The 15,577-nt window shown below is 31.2% G+C and overlaps 1 protein-coding gene across 11 annotated transcripts in view; it reads left to right on the top strand.

Moving 5' to 3' along the window:
• The window catches only part of KANSL1L (KAT8 regulatory NSL complex subunit 1 like), a 100,883-nt gene that overhangs the window by 69,977 nt on the left and 15,329 nt on the right, over window positions 1-15,577 (top strand). For all 11 annotated transcript variants that reach the window (XM_016158591.2, XM_016158593.2, XM_016158594.2 and 8 more), the window contains 2 exons: window positions 10,129-10,294; window positions 12,956-13,063. In XM_016158591.2, the coding sequence (XP_016014077.2) occupies window positions 10,129-10,294; window positions 12,956-13,063 (274 nt within the window). The remainder of the gene's footprint in view (window positions 1-10,128; window positions 10,295-12,955; window positions 13,064-15,577) is intronic.

Consider the following 15,577-nt stretch of genomic DNA (forward strand, 5'->3'; position numbering starts at 1 on the left):
TGTCCTGCAGAACTCGTATGTTGAAGTCCTAACCCCTAGTACTTCAGAATGTGAGCTTATTTGGAAACAGGGTTGTCGCAGATGTAATTAGTTAAGGAGAGGTGATTAGGATGGGCCCTACTTCAGTATTTCTGGTGTCCTTATAAAGGGAAATTTGGACACAGAAGCATGCACAGAGGGTGAACACCATATGAAGATGAAGACTGAGGTCAGAGTTATTCTTCAAACCGATGAGTACCAGATTGGCTGCAAAAACCAGAAGCTAGGGGACAGACAGATTCTTCTACCGTCCTTAAAATAAACCACTCCTGCTGACACCATCTGACTTCTAGCCTCCAGAACTATGAAACAGTAAATTTCTGTTGTTTAAATTAGTTGTAGTATTTTTTGAGGGCAGACCCAGCAAACTAATATAGTGACCTCGTTTGGAAATATGATCTTTGTAGATGTAATTAAGTTAAGAATCTTGAGATAAAGGTCATTTTGGATTTGGGATGGGCCCTAAATCCTGTGACTGGTATCCTTACAAAAGAAAGGAGAAAGAGATTTGAGGCACAGAGAGAGAAGAAGGCTATGTGAGGATGGAGGCAGAGATTGGAAATACATTACCACAATCCAAGGAATACCAGGTGCCATCAGAAGGTGAAATAGGGAACAGTTCGTTTTTCTTCCCCATCTCCTTCATTGCCTCTTCCCTTTAGCAACCATTAGCTTGTTCTTTGTATCTGTGGGGATGGTTTTGTTTTGTTTATTCATTTGTTTTGTTTGTTTTTTATATTCTACATATAAGTGAAATGATACAGTATTTATCTTTCTCTGTCTTATTTCACTTAGCATAATATACCCTCTTGGTTCATCTATGTTGTTGTAAATGGTAAGATTTCGTTCTTTTTCATGGTTGAGTAATATTCCCTTGTAAATGTATATCACATCTGCTTTAGCCATTCATCTGTTGTTGAATACTTAGGTTGCTTTGTATCTTAGCTATTGTAAGTAATCCTGTAGTAAATATAGGGATGCATGTATCTTTTTGAGTTAGTGCTTTTATTTTCTTTGGATAAATATCCAGAAGTAAAATTGCTGGGTTGTATAATGGTTCTATTTTAAAATTTCTGAGGAAACTCTATACTGTTTTCCATAGTAGCTACACCAATTTACAATCCCACCAATAGTGTATGAGAGTTCCCTTTTCTCCACATCCTTGCCAAAAATCAACTTATTTGTTGATTTTTCAACGATAACCATTCTGATAGGCCTGAGGTGAGATCTCATTGTTTTATTTTTAATTTTTATTTTTCAATTAGAATTGACATTCAACATTATTTTCTATTAGTTTCAGGTGTACAGCATAGTGGTTAGACATTTATATAATTTACAAAGTGATCCCTTGATTTGTCTAGTACCCACCTGGCACTAGATAGTTATTACAGTATTATTGACTATATTCAAAATGCTGTACTTCATATCACCATGACTATTTTGCAACTACCAAATGCACTTAATCCCTTCAGACTTTTTCACCCATATCTCATTGCGGTTTTGATTTTTATTCCTCTTATGATGTTGAACATAATTCCATATGTCTTTTGGCCATCTGTATGTTCTTTTTGGAGAAATGTCTATTTGGGTCCTCTTCCCCCTTTTTAATTGGATTATCTCTTTTATTGGTGTTAAGTTATATGAATTCTTTACATATTTTGGATATTAACCCCTTATCATATCTATCCTTCGCGAATGTCTTCTCCTATTCAGTACATTGTCTTTTTGTTTTATTGGTGGTTTCCTTTGCTGTGCAAAAACTTTTCAGTTTGATATAGTCCCATTGTTTTTGTTGTTTTTGTCCAAGTCCAAAAGATATTGCTAAAATGATGTCAGTTTACTGCCTATGTTTTCTTCTAGGAGTTTTATGGTTTCAGGTTCAACATTTAAGTCTTTAATCCATTTTGAGTTTACTTTTGTACAGGGTTTAAGAGAGCGATCCAACTTTTTTTGTATGTATCTGTCCAGTTTTCCAATACCCCTTATTGAAAAAACTGTCTTTACCTTATTGTAAGTATTTATTTCTTGGCTCTTTATTCTAATCCATTGATCTCTATATCTTTTTATGCCAGTACAATACTGTTTTGATTATTGTCACTTTGTAATATAGTTTGAAATTGGGGAGCATGATACCACCCATTTTGTGAAGGTTTCTTTGGCTATTTGGAATCTTTTGTGGGTACATTTTAGGATTAGTTCTAGTTCTCAAAAGCATTCCATTGTTATTTTAATAGGAATTGCATTGGATCTATTTTGCTTCAGGCAGTAAGGACATTTTAACAATATTAGTCCTTCCAATCCATGAGTGTGGTATATCCTTAATTTATTTATATCCTCTTCAATTTATTTAATATCTTATGGTTTTTAGAGTACAGCTCTTTTACCTCTTTGGTTAAATTTATTCCTAGGTATTATACTTTTTGATGTAATCGTAAATGAGATTTTCTTAATTTTTTCTCTGATTATTCATTATCGGTTTATAGAAACACAAGAGATTTCTGTATGTTGATTTTATATTCTGAAACTTTATTGAATTCATTTTTTAGTTCTAATAATTTTTCTGTGGACTCTAGGGTTTTCAAAATATAGTATAATGTCATATACAAATAATGAGAATTTTACTTCTTCCTTTTTTATTTGGATGCCTTTTATTTCTTCTTCTTCTCTGGTTACTGTGGCTAGTACTTTCAATACTATGTTGAATAGAAGTAGTGATAGTGAACATCTTTGTCTTGTTCCTGATCTTAAAGGAAAAGCTGTCAGCTTTTCACTATGGAGTGTGATAGTAGCTGTGGGTTTGTCACATGTGGCATTTATTATTTTGAGGTATGTTCCTTCTATTGTTGAATCCTGTTTCTTGGGAGTTTTTTTTTTTCTTTTTTTTGGATTACTACTTCAGTTGTATTGCTAGTGACCAATCTGTTTAGATTTTCTATTTCTTCTTGGTTCAGCCTTGGAAGGTTACATGCTTCTAGAAATTTATCCATTTTTTCTAGATTGCTGAATTTGTTGGCATATAATTGTTCATAGTATTCTTTAATGATCTTTGTATTTCTGTGGTGTCGATTCTAACTTCTTTTTATAATTTTCTTTGGGCTCTCTTTTTTTCTTGCTGAGTTTGGCAAGAGGTTTGTCAATTTTGTTTGTCTTTTCAAAGAATCAGCTTTTAGTTTCATTGATTTTTTTTTCTATTTTTTAAATTTCTATTTTGTTTATTTCAGCTTCAATCTTACTTATTTCCTTCTGTTTACTCTGAGTTTTGTTCTTTTTATAGTTCCTTTAGGTGTAGAGTTAGATTGTTTATTTGGAATGTTTCTTGTTTCTTGAGGTAGTACTATATAGCTATGAACTTCCCTCTTAGAACTGCTTTTTATGCATCCAAAGAAAAATAACTTTCTTAATCTGATTTTTAAAATGGTTATCTAGAAACGTGTACGTTAAACATTACACTTAATGGTGAACACTGAAGGCTTTTTCATTAAGTTTGAGACAGACACAGGATATCTAACTTTGTCACTTGTTTTTTACCTTTTCCTGGAAGGATCATCCAGTACAGTTGGGTAAACAATAAAATATATAGAATTTAGAATGGATGGATAAAAATGGTCATTTGTAGACTGTTTTTGTACAAAATTCAAAAGAATAAATAGATGAATTATTTGAATTCATAATCATGTATAAAATTATTTTCCAGCAAAAGGTAAAATTAATTTTTAAAGATATCATTTACAGTAGTATCAAGATTTATCAAGTATTTCATCATATATCTAGTCACAGATGTACAAATCCATTACAGAAAAACTTATAAAACTTTACTGAGAGATATTAAAGAACATTTAGATAAAGGGTAATATATATATATATAAATATATATGTATATATTCATAATAGGAATACTACAATCTTGCAAAGAAGTTCTTTCCACATGGGCTCATAGCTTCAATACAATGCTTGTCAAAATCTCAAAAAGTAGTTTGTTTTACGTATTTGTGTGGTGGGGTTTTTTTTGTTTTTGTTTTTGTTTTTGTTTTGGAACATAACAAATCCACTTAAAAATTTATATGGCCATGCAAATGGTTAAGAGTAAATATGATGACATCTAAGAACACAGTGGTAAGACTTGTTCTTCCAGGTACCAAATACTATTTTAAAGCTATAGGAGTTAAGGCGGTGTGGTATCGATGCAGGGGTTCAGGCCTTTAGAAGTAAACAGTGAAATCATAGAGAACTCAGAGACAGATTCAGTGTACATGGACACTTGATTTAAGACAAGTGGTACTAGAGGGTAGTCAGGAAAGGGTAATCTCTTTTTATTTGTTGGATGAGTAGACTCTCTCTTTTATGAAACTGGCATGTTCTAGTTCTTTTGCATACTTTTAATTGGTTCATATTTTTCTATTTTAGTAATTCTTCATTTTCTGGCTATAGCTCTGTGGTTGTATATGTGTGGTAAATATCTTCCAATTGGCTGCTTGTGTTTTATTGTCTTTTCAATAGGAATTCTTTGTTTTAATGTAGTTAATTTTACAACTTCATGGTTTATTTGGATATTTTCCAACTTTGAGATGATGTATTCTGTGTATCTTCTGAAATGCCCTTTAATGTTTCCTTTTATATTTAATCTTATAATCTACCACTGGATGATTATTCTATATAGCCAGGGACAGAGATCCAATTACATTTTCCTCATATGAATAACCAGCTTTCCAGCACCATTTTAAAGAACTTACTACCTTATTGGTAATTTGCAAAAAAAAAAGAAAAAAGAAAAAAAATCCAGTTAAAAGAATTAGATACCAATTTATACCCACTATATTTGGAAAATTTTTAAATTAGAATAATATCAAGTATTGGTATGGATTTAGAACAATGGGGACACAGTGCTGGTCGAGAGTAATTGGTACAAGCACTTTGGCTAAGAGTTTGCTTCTTTCTCGGAAAGTTGAAGATAAACATACTTGTAATTTAAGATTACACTCCTGGAAAGATATCCTAGAACCGCATAAGATTTTGTACATTAGCAGAACATGTATAATCCTATTCAGAGTAGCACTATTTGTAATAGCCACAAATTGTAAACAATCCAGTGGTCCATCAATAATAGAATTGATACATAAATTATAATATATTCATACAATGAAATTCAGTATCACAATGTGTACAGAAACTTGCCCCGACATGGACGAGTTCCATGTATAGGCATTCCTCATTTTATTGTGTGCCTCATTGTGCTTCACAGATATTGCATTTTTACAAATTGAAGGTAAGACCCTTCATCAGCAAAAATATTATAACTTGCATTTTTAGTAATAAAGTATTTTTTAATTAATGTATGTATACTGTTTTTATAAAAAGACAATGTTATTGCAAACTTAATAGACTATATAGTATAGTGTATACATAATTTTTATATGCACTGGGAAACCAGAAAATTTGTGACTAACTTTTTTCTGGTATTTGCTTTATCATGGTAGCGTGGAACCAAACCTGCAATATTTCTGAGGTCTGCCTGTATATCCCACCAAAATTAAAAAACATTTTCAAGTACATATATACACATGATCATAACAGCACTATCCACAGTAGCCAAAATGTGGCAACAGCACAAATGTCCATCAGTGAAAGAATTGATGAACAATTGTGGTATATACACAAATTGTACTGTTACTCATCCATTAAATAATGAAGTACTGATACGTGCTACAATTTGGATGAACTTCAAAAACATGCTAAGTGAAAAAGTCAGACTCAGAAAGTCACATGGTGTATGATTCCATTTATATGAAATATTCAGAATAGATAAATCCTTAGAGATTAGTGGTTGTCAGGAGCTCTGGATATGGATAGGGTAATGGGGAGAAATTGCTTAATGGGCAAGGAGTTTTAGTTTAGAGTGATAAAAATTTTTTGGAACTAGATAAAAGTGGTGGATGCACAAAATTGTAAATGTACTAAATGTCATCGAATTTTCACTTTAAAATGGTTAATTTTATGTAATGTGAATGTCATCTCAATTAATTATTTTTTAAAGTGTGAATTAATGTGATATGAGATCATTCATTGCTCATTGCTTGTAAAAACAAAAACTATAAATAACCCAAATGTTCATCAACAGAATACCAGCTAAATACATTAGAGTATATCTATACACTGGAGTACTATAAAAAAGAATGAAGAAGCTTTATACAAACGGATGTGAAAGGTCCCTAAGATATACTGTTTACTAGGGAGAAAAGGTATAGAAGAGTTTATATAATATGCTATATCTGTTGACATGGGGCAAATTATGCCTAGTAGTAGAATTACAGGGTCATATGGTAATTCTCTATTTAAGTTTTTGAGGAACCAGTAAACTGTTTTCCATAGCAGCTGAACTATTTTACATTCCTACCAGCAATGTATGAGGTTCCCAAAATTTCTACAATACTTGTTATTTTTCAACAACATGTGTTGTTGTTGTTGTTATTATTATTATTATTATTGACATCCTAGTAGGTATGATGTGGTACCTCACTGTGGTTTTGGTTTGCATTTCCTCAATGACTGATGATGCTGAGCATATTTTCGTGTGCCTGTTGGCTATGTGTATATCTTCTTCGAAGAAATGTCTGTTCAAATCCTTTGCTTATTTTTTAATTGAATTGTTTGTCTTTATATATTCTGGATACTGGCCTCTTATCAGATGTATGTTTTGTAAGTATTTTCTCCCATTCTGTAGGTTCTCTTTTTATTGCACCTAAGTTTTTAATTTTGACGAAGTCCAATTGTTTGTTTGGTTTTTTGTGCTTTCGGTGTCATACTTAAGACTCCATTGCATAATCCAAGGTATGAGGATTTACCCCTATGTTTTCTCCTAAGATACTTATGGCTTTAAGCTCTTGTATTTAGGTTATTGATCCATTTTGAGTTAATTTTTGTATGTGGTGTTAGTTAGGAGCCTAACTTCATTCTTTTGCTTCTTAATTGTGAATATCCAGTTGTCTCAGCACTATTTGTTGATGAGACTATTTTTTTCCCCATTGAATGTTCCTGGCGTTATTAAAACGGAAACGTTTAAAAGCATCTGTTGATCAAAAGACACCACAAAGAAAGTGAAAAGTAGCTCCGAGAGGAAGCGATATATAGAACATACAAAGGATTTGTTACTTTCTAGTTATATAAAGAGAATTTACAAAGTCAATAAGAAAAAGACATTCCAATAGAAAAATAATCAAAACGTGTGTTTCCCCATAGAGTAAAAAGTGAATGGCCAATTATAGGTTGTTATAAACAGGAGAATGATGAATTGAATTCACATAATGTTGAGTAATAAAGCAAGAAAATATTCTTAACATTCTTCTGTCTATATGCATTTTTAAAGCATACAGATTTAATTAGTAAATTGTATAGGATTACATATAATTATTTGGAAAAAATATAAAGAAATCAAGGAAATGATGAAATTAAAGTTCAGGATAGTAGTTACTCCTGGAAATGTGAGAGAAAGATATGATTAAGGAGGCAAAGTATATGTAGTTAAGATTCAGATTTAGCTGCATTTGACAGAAACAAAATATAAGTTTATATATAATATACTTAAATAAACAAGGTATAAGTTGATATCTTTGTCTTGTAACAGATAGAAATATTCTAGGCATGACAGCTACTCTGTATGGTTATTTAGGAGCCAGGCTCCTCTCGATTTGTTTGATCTTTTGAGCATTACTTTCATCCATATGGTTATGGTGGCTCACTACCACAGCTGTGTTACAAGCAGCAAGGTAGAAAATGAAGAAATAAGTTACCTTCTTAAGGTCACTTCAGGGACGTTGCGCACATGACTTCTCTTCGTGGTTCTCTGGCTAGAATTTAGTGATTTATAGATGCAAGGAAGCTTAACACGTGTGCTCAGCTGAAAATCAGGAGTTTTGAACAGGGAGGAGGAAAACACAGATATCAGGAGGAAAGTAGCAATATCTTCCACAGGCTCCTGCAGGTGAGGTAGGAGGAAAAGGCATCAAAGGTATTATTGGTATTGTTCCGTTAAAGTAAGACGGTGAGTATAGATGTTTTTTAAAAATTATTTTATGACTTTCCTATAAATTACATGTTCGTTTGTATATATGAATGTTTCATTATTAAAGCTAAAAAATTTAGTGGATACTTTTCTGGCGTTTTTTTTTACTTGAATTTTTTATGCAGCATATGGTATTGTTGATCACACTTTCTAAGACATTTGAATTTTTTTTTTTTTGGCAAGAATCTCCTGTTTTTTTCTCTTATTTCTCCATCCATTCCTTTTCAGCCGCCTGGGCTTCACTTTCTCTGCAGGGGGAAAAAAAGGCCTTTTCCTAGATGCCCCTCACTTGTCTCCATAATTATTTAGGATAGTTTCAAATTGGCTAATGGGTTTCCTGGATTTGGAATAATTGCACAAGAAAAGTTATTATATGGTAAATATTCAGATTTTATCAACTTTTATTCATAATGCTCTAGCCATATGTGGAATAAGGGAATTTAGCACATTTTTTTCTTCGTAATTTAAAATAAATGTTCCATATACCTTTATGAACTACATCATAAAAGAACAAAGAATTCTATAGTGAGTCAAAAACATCTTTTAAATGTAAAAAAACAGCAGCTGTTGCCATATATATACACACACACACATACATACACACACACACACACACATATATAACACATCATTAAAATAAATCTCGGAAATGACTGACATTCTTATAATCATGTATATACATGTTATATCTGTTTATAAAAACTCATCAATTTACTTAACCACTCAGAATAATAACTGCATTTCCTAGCCTTTCTTGCAGCTAGGCATGACTATGTAACTTAAGTCTTGGCCAATGGAATATAAATGGAAGTCATTACATGATAAATTTTAGCATATATTAACAGGGACTTTTTGCCCAATGAAATAGTCTCAGGCACACATGTATTTAAAGTTTTATTCACTTAAAATTTTTTTTAAACAAATAAGATAAAATTCAGTTGGTCAGCATTCAAGTTTCAACCATATGTCAGGGATGGTGTCAAGTTCTGGTTATACAAGATTGAACATAGTGCCAACACTCAGGGAGCTAACAGTCCAAATGAAATCTAGTCGATGCTATGGCAGAGATAGATATGCCCAAGGTGCCGTAGAAACATGGAGAGAAAATGCCTAAGATAGCCAGGAAACTCAAACTCAAGGATGAAAAACCTAATGTAATTTATAAAATAAAAATGTTTAAAAATAGCATCTTAAGATCTCAGTTCTAATAAGCATTTTAAATATCAAAATGAATCCTAGTGTTATTGTAGGAGGTAGACGTAAGAGTGAGGGAAAGCGTACAAGTGAATTCTATCAATTTAAAAAATATTTTCTCTATAAATTTTTTCCCCATTCAAAGTATAATAATTTCATAACCGGAAACATAATTTTAAAATCCAGCATTTAAACACGTTATGTATGTCTTACTATAGCAACATAACTTTTTAATTTAGCAACATGGTTTTCTTAAGATTCCTGTATTCAAATCTTTAAAAACTCAAACTTATGAAACATGTTGCATGTTTCATACATACCTTTTTAAATAACATATCTTAAATTTAATGTAAACTCATAAAATACTAGTACTTTACTATTGTTCCAATGTAGATATTGTCTGGCTTTAGAATTTATGGCAGAGACTAGTTTTATTCATTGGTTGTAACAGGTTGCAAGGAGAAAGAGTATACACAACTCTTAATATAGCACCTGCTCACCATTGCTTACAGATCTCACTATTCTGGAGTGTAACCATTTTATTTTGACCTAAAGTTTCTCAAACTCATTTGTTTTTATTATGACTTTATAAGGTAGGATAAAGACCCATTTTCATAGACATTGATCTTCATTTTGAAAAACTGAACAGAGACTCCCTGTCAAGTCTCATCACATTCAAGGCCTTCAACAACTTTATATTAATTTAAAGTCTTTCTCCAAGGTGACTTATTAAGTCAGGATTTCTTTCTGTGTTATTCAGATACTGTACTATAACTATTATATTCTCTAATTCACTTTTCAGGCAAAAATGAAGTTTTTAAATTTTTTTTTCCTTGCAGACTTTGCCTTCAAAGGAAACAGTGTTTTTAAATACTACACAAAAGCCATACCTGCAATCAAATTCAACGTGGAGTAGCTGTGAACACAATTCAAAGTCTCAGATATTAAGAGAACATGTATCAGAGTTAGATTCTTCTTTCCATTCTGTTCTATCATTGCCATCAGGTAAGCCTCCTTATAAAACATTTAACTGAATATTTTCTATGGTGAAATCTAATCCTATAAATACAAGGAAACTAATACAATTTTATTTTGTCAATTATTTTCTCACTGGATATTACAACTAAACAGTTTTTATAGAAGAATTAAGTTGTATGCTGAGTTAATGTCTTTAATTCCTTAGAAATTTTGGTTTACTTTGAGAAATCGTTTTTTTGTGTTAAATTTTTAGCATTTTATTGATAACATGGCTATGCTGTTGAATCGTCTCTCAGTAAGTCAGTGTCTTTTTTTTTTTTTAATGTGTTATTTTTTTCCCTGTCATATTTTATTCCTCCATTTATAACCAACATTGAATTTCTTGGGAGAGAAGAAAATTGTCTATATTTGGGGATAGTCGGTTCTTGAACCCTAAGAATATCTATCATCTACAACTAAGTAAATGAGATACATACATCCCCATTTCCCTAGGTGGCCTTCAGTTTCCAGTTCTTGGTTTCTGTTGGAACACTTCCAGTCTTATATAGGGACTAAAGTAAATATTGAGGGTAAAAAAGGAAACATTCTGCACACTGGTTATCTCACGTTTGTCTCTCTCTGGGAAGATATCTCAAATAGGCTTTTGTTTCCTTCTCAGGTTTTATTTCTAAGCATCCAGGCACTGTTCCTCTTTGAAAAGCTCCTCTTTGTAAAGTGTTTGTACCTATTCCTGCCCTGAATCTTAGTTTAATTTTTACCAGAGTTAGAGTGCTTTAAGTAGATCTTTGAGGAAACCTAAATAATAGAAAGAAACAAAAATATAACAATAATAATGCAGCTAACATTTGGTCTTAGCATACACTGGGCCCTATAAGCACATTACAGTTTCTTGTTTAATTCTTGCAACAAGCCTATGATAATAGATACTATTGTTCTCTTTATCTTACATATGAGAAAACAGGCTTAGAGATGTTAAATTTCTCATTTAAGATTACGCAGCTAATAAGTGATGCGGCAGGATTTGATCTAAGGTAGTCATGCTCTGGAACTAACCTAACGTTTACTCTTGTTTCTTATTAGTAAATTTGTTTCTCTGATGACATAACCCTGACAGTTGTTATAAATATCCTTCATCTTAATCCTCTTAATAAGATTAGCCTACTCTAATAAGATTAGCTTCCTCACCTACTAATTAAGGCTATTCTTTTCTTCTTGTGTTCATTTAATAAAAATTGAATGCCTCCTGTTTGCTAGGTACTAACTAGATGTTAGGAGTATAAATACAAACAAATCCTTCAAGGCACTTGCATTCAAGTTTAAAACAACTGAAATCTAAACTTGTAAGTGTAATAAAGCGTCATGAAATATTTTGATACATTACACAGGTCACACAGTGTAGGCACTAAAAGAGATATATGGGTGGAACAAAGACCTTTCCTAGTTACATCATGTTTTCCCACAGCTCATGAAGAACACTAGTAGAATAGGTGTTAGTCTCTATAAAAGTAAGTGATATTTCTTTGAAGAAACAAACTTATGTTTTGGTAATTGGAAATATCAGAATCCTGAAATGTTTAAGCAGCTTTAGTTTTTATTTTTATTTTCATTTTGTCCTATAGTTTTCATATGATCACAGAATAGCGCTAGAATTGACCCATCCTACCTCTGTCCCTTGGTGCAGACACTATGATACTCATGAACCTATTTTGTGTGTGTGTGTGTGTGTGTGTGTTTGTGTATTTATCCACACTTATGGATCGACCATTAAAATACATCATTTGAAAGAGAGATACTTCTTTAAAATCCAGACTCTTCCTGGATCTTTCCCGATTTATACATTCATAATTAATTTTCTTAAAAATAAATACCTTCTTTCAATAGCATCACTTTCAATATTTCAACTGCTTTATAAATTTTTGTTTCTTATGAAAATGTTTAAGTGTCCCTTAAGAAATGCTTTTTAAGATGATTTTGGTTTTACATTATTGATTGAAGAAAATCCCTTTAATAAATGTGTGAAGCCCATTTTATTGCTTAGCTTCTCTTTTTATTGTAAGATTATAGACTATAAACAGTGAATTGAATATCTCTCTAAGTCTGTATTTAAAAGAAGAGAGCTAGTTTGGCAGTAGGTTTGAATCTTTATAAAAGATTCATCTTAGGATTCGTAATACTATTAAACTAAGGGAATGAGAAAGTTGCTATTTTCTTAAAAGGGTACATATGAATTATAGTGGTTTTCCCTCAAGTAATTAAAACCATGTAATTATATCTTTTGGAAACCTCATTATTTCAGATGCAAAGGTTGTGAGGTGGGATGGAATGGACTTAAAAAGAGTCAGACAGGTCTGTCTGTATGTTTTATTAAAGACCCTTTGGGTACATTTGTTTCATCTGTGATAGTACTTATTTATATTTATAATTTTGTTCATCTTATGAACTATTTTAGTTTATGAAGTTGTTCATTAGCATTTTTGTTTGATTATTTAGTACATAAAATCAGTAATTCCAAAATATTGCTACCCGTATGCTTTGAAAAAATATTCTTCCATGTCAGAAAGTTGTGACTTTTCAAGCTTTTTCTCATTTGTCTAAGCTTATGTGCTCTTTATAGAAAGAAAGCAGTCTTAATATTAGAGTCTGTAAAAAATGTTCACTGAAAATCCTTTTTTAATTTTATTTTTCCAGATGTGCCTCTCCATTTTCACTTTGAAACACTGTTAAAAAAGACTGAAATAAAAGGAGATCTTGCTGAAAATAAATTTGTAGGAGACTGTATCATTTCTCCATCATCTGGTATGTTATTCACAAATCTTGTATTTTATATATCTTTTATATCTTTCAGATACGTATACTTTTGTTTTCTAAGGAAATAAAATTTAACAAAGGAATAAATGTAAATCTTTAATTTTTAATATTCACTTTTCACAAATTACACATACGAATAAAAGATACACGAGAGTAATGCTAACAATGTGTGGTACTTATTGAATGAAAATTCTTAAATATGGTCTATAAATATAAAAGGAAATTTAAATAAATGTGAAAAGACAGCATTCCTGTATGGCAAAATTAATAAGGATAGCAATTATTCTTGTTGGTTTATATGTTTAATGCAATATAAATTGAGGTTCTAATAGAATTTTGTTTACTTAAAATCATTGTAAAGCCCATTGGGAAATATAAGAAAATATAAAAGGAATTGCTGGAAAAAGTACTGAGAGAATCTGTCCCAAGCACAAAAGGAAACATGACAAAAATCTGTAGAAGTTAGCATAAATTCTATTTTGCATACACTTAGGAAAGTAGATCTATGAAGCAAACTACATAGCTTATACTTTATTATATAAGGGAAAAACTGTCAATCAATGAGAAAATGGAGAACTATTCAGGAGCTAGTATTAGTCTTGTGGGGGACAGTTTGTTTGCACAGTTGTTTCATTCGTATCAATTCCAGCTGGTTCCAAGAATTTTAAATATAACACTAAAATTGTAAAACTAAAATTATAAAACTTGAAAACTTATGAAATGTTTACGAGTACTTTAAATGGAGATGGGGACACTGTCTATGCTTGGAAGCAATGAGAAGTATTTTGACTATCTCCAGAGCTAATCAAAAACCCCATACAAAATGTTTTACTTCTCAGAGAAATTATTCCAGGTGAAATAATCATCTACCTCAAAAACTCAAGAATCAACTGAAATACCTGTTAGAATTAGTGTTCTGAAAAGTAGATTTTAAAATACTAAAAATCAGTAGCATTTCTAAATACCAGTAATAACCAGTTAGAACAAGGAATAAATTATTCTAGGCACACTGACAATGAAAATTTAACATGTATAAGATTAAACTTAACAAGGGCCTACATGAAGAAAACTTCAAAAGTTTACTAAGGAACATAAGAGTATGTGCCTACATGGAGAGAAATACCCGATTCCTGTCAGAAGACAGTATTGTAACTTAAGATGTCATTTTTCTGCAAATTAATTTATAATATAATTCTAATCAGAATCATACAAGTATTCTTATTTTGGAACAAAGATTATTCTGAAATTTACATCAGAAAATATTGAATACCCAATAAAAAATTTAAAAGATCAATAAGGAGGTATCAGATATCAAAATGTATCATAAAGCTATAATCAGTAAAATACTGTGGTGCTAATGAAGCCAGACCAAGGACACTGAAGAAAAAGCCACACGGTTCGTTACATGATAAAGGCATCATTTCCTATCAGTGTGGAAAGAATGATCTAGTCAATAAATAATAAAAATAAACTATTCTTAGAAAGTATTCTTTCTATGCCAGTAGTGGTTGAAAGGCTTTATGTTTGTTAGTTGTTTTAATCTGTACAACCCTATAAGGTAGGTATTATTATTTTTCTCCTTGACTAACATTACCCAAATCACAGTTGAGTAGTGATAAAGCCAGGATTCAAATTCAAGCAGTATGGCTCAGAGTACATGCTTTAAACAACTGTTCCTTTTGTAATTAGTGGCATTAAATAATGACTTGGGAAAAGATAAAAAGAGATCTACCTTACATAGCACATTAAAACAAATTTAAAATGGATGAAGATTAAAATACGTTCCAGATGGATTAAAAAGTTGAATGATAAAAATTATATCTTATAAATTAGAAAAACTAGGTGTATTCAATAATAATGAAAAAAATAGCTAACATTTACCAAGTGCTTTTGTGCTGAACACTGTGCTAAATGTTTACTATTTCTGATTATATTAATAAATTTAAACATTATAAATATCAATTCTGGCAAGACTGTAATTAAAATAGGGCCCTCATATATTTGCAGTAGCAGTAAGAATTGATACCAGCCTTTTGGTAAGTATTATGAAATTCATTACAAGGCCTTTAAAGTATGTATTTTGTTTAATAATATTATTGATAAAAACCTTGTATACTTGCTCTCAATAAATTACTAAACTGTTAACTCTGTACTCTGATACATTTCTAAGAACCTAGTCCAATTCTAACTATGATACCACCTTTATTAAAAATATATTTAACATATTTGTTATAATAAAAAAATGCAAACAACCTGAAGGGCACAGTAGGGATATGGTTAACGAACACAGTGGAATATATAGCTTTTAAAAATATTGTAAGTTCATATAAGAATGAAAACATTTTTCAAATAATGTTAAGTGATATAAGGACAAAAATGTTTTACTTCTATGTGTGGTACAGTTATAACCATGTAAAAATGTTTACTCTTTTATCATTAAAATGCAATGCCTGTGCCTCTTGGGGATCCTGATTTGAACTCAGCTGTGTGTGTGTGTGTGTG

The sequence above is a fragment of the Rousettus aegyptiacus genome, unplaced genomic scaffold, assembly GCF_014176215.1.
Source record: "Rousettus aegyptiacus isolate mRouAeg1 unplaced genomic scaffold, mRouAeg1.p scaffold_m13_p_2, whole genome shotgun sequence".
NCBI lineage: Eukaryota > Metazoa > Chordata > Mammalia > Chiroptera > Pteropodidae > Rousettus > Rousettus aegyptiacus.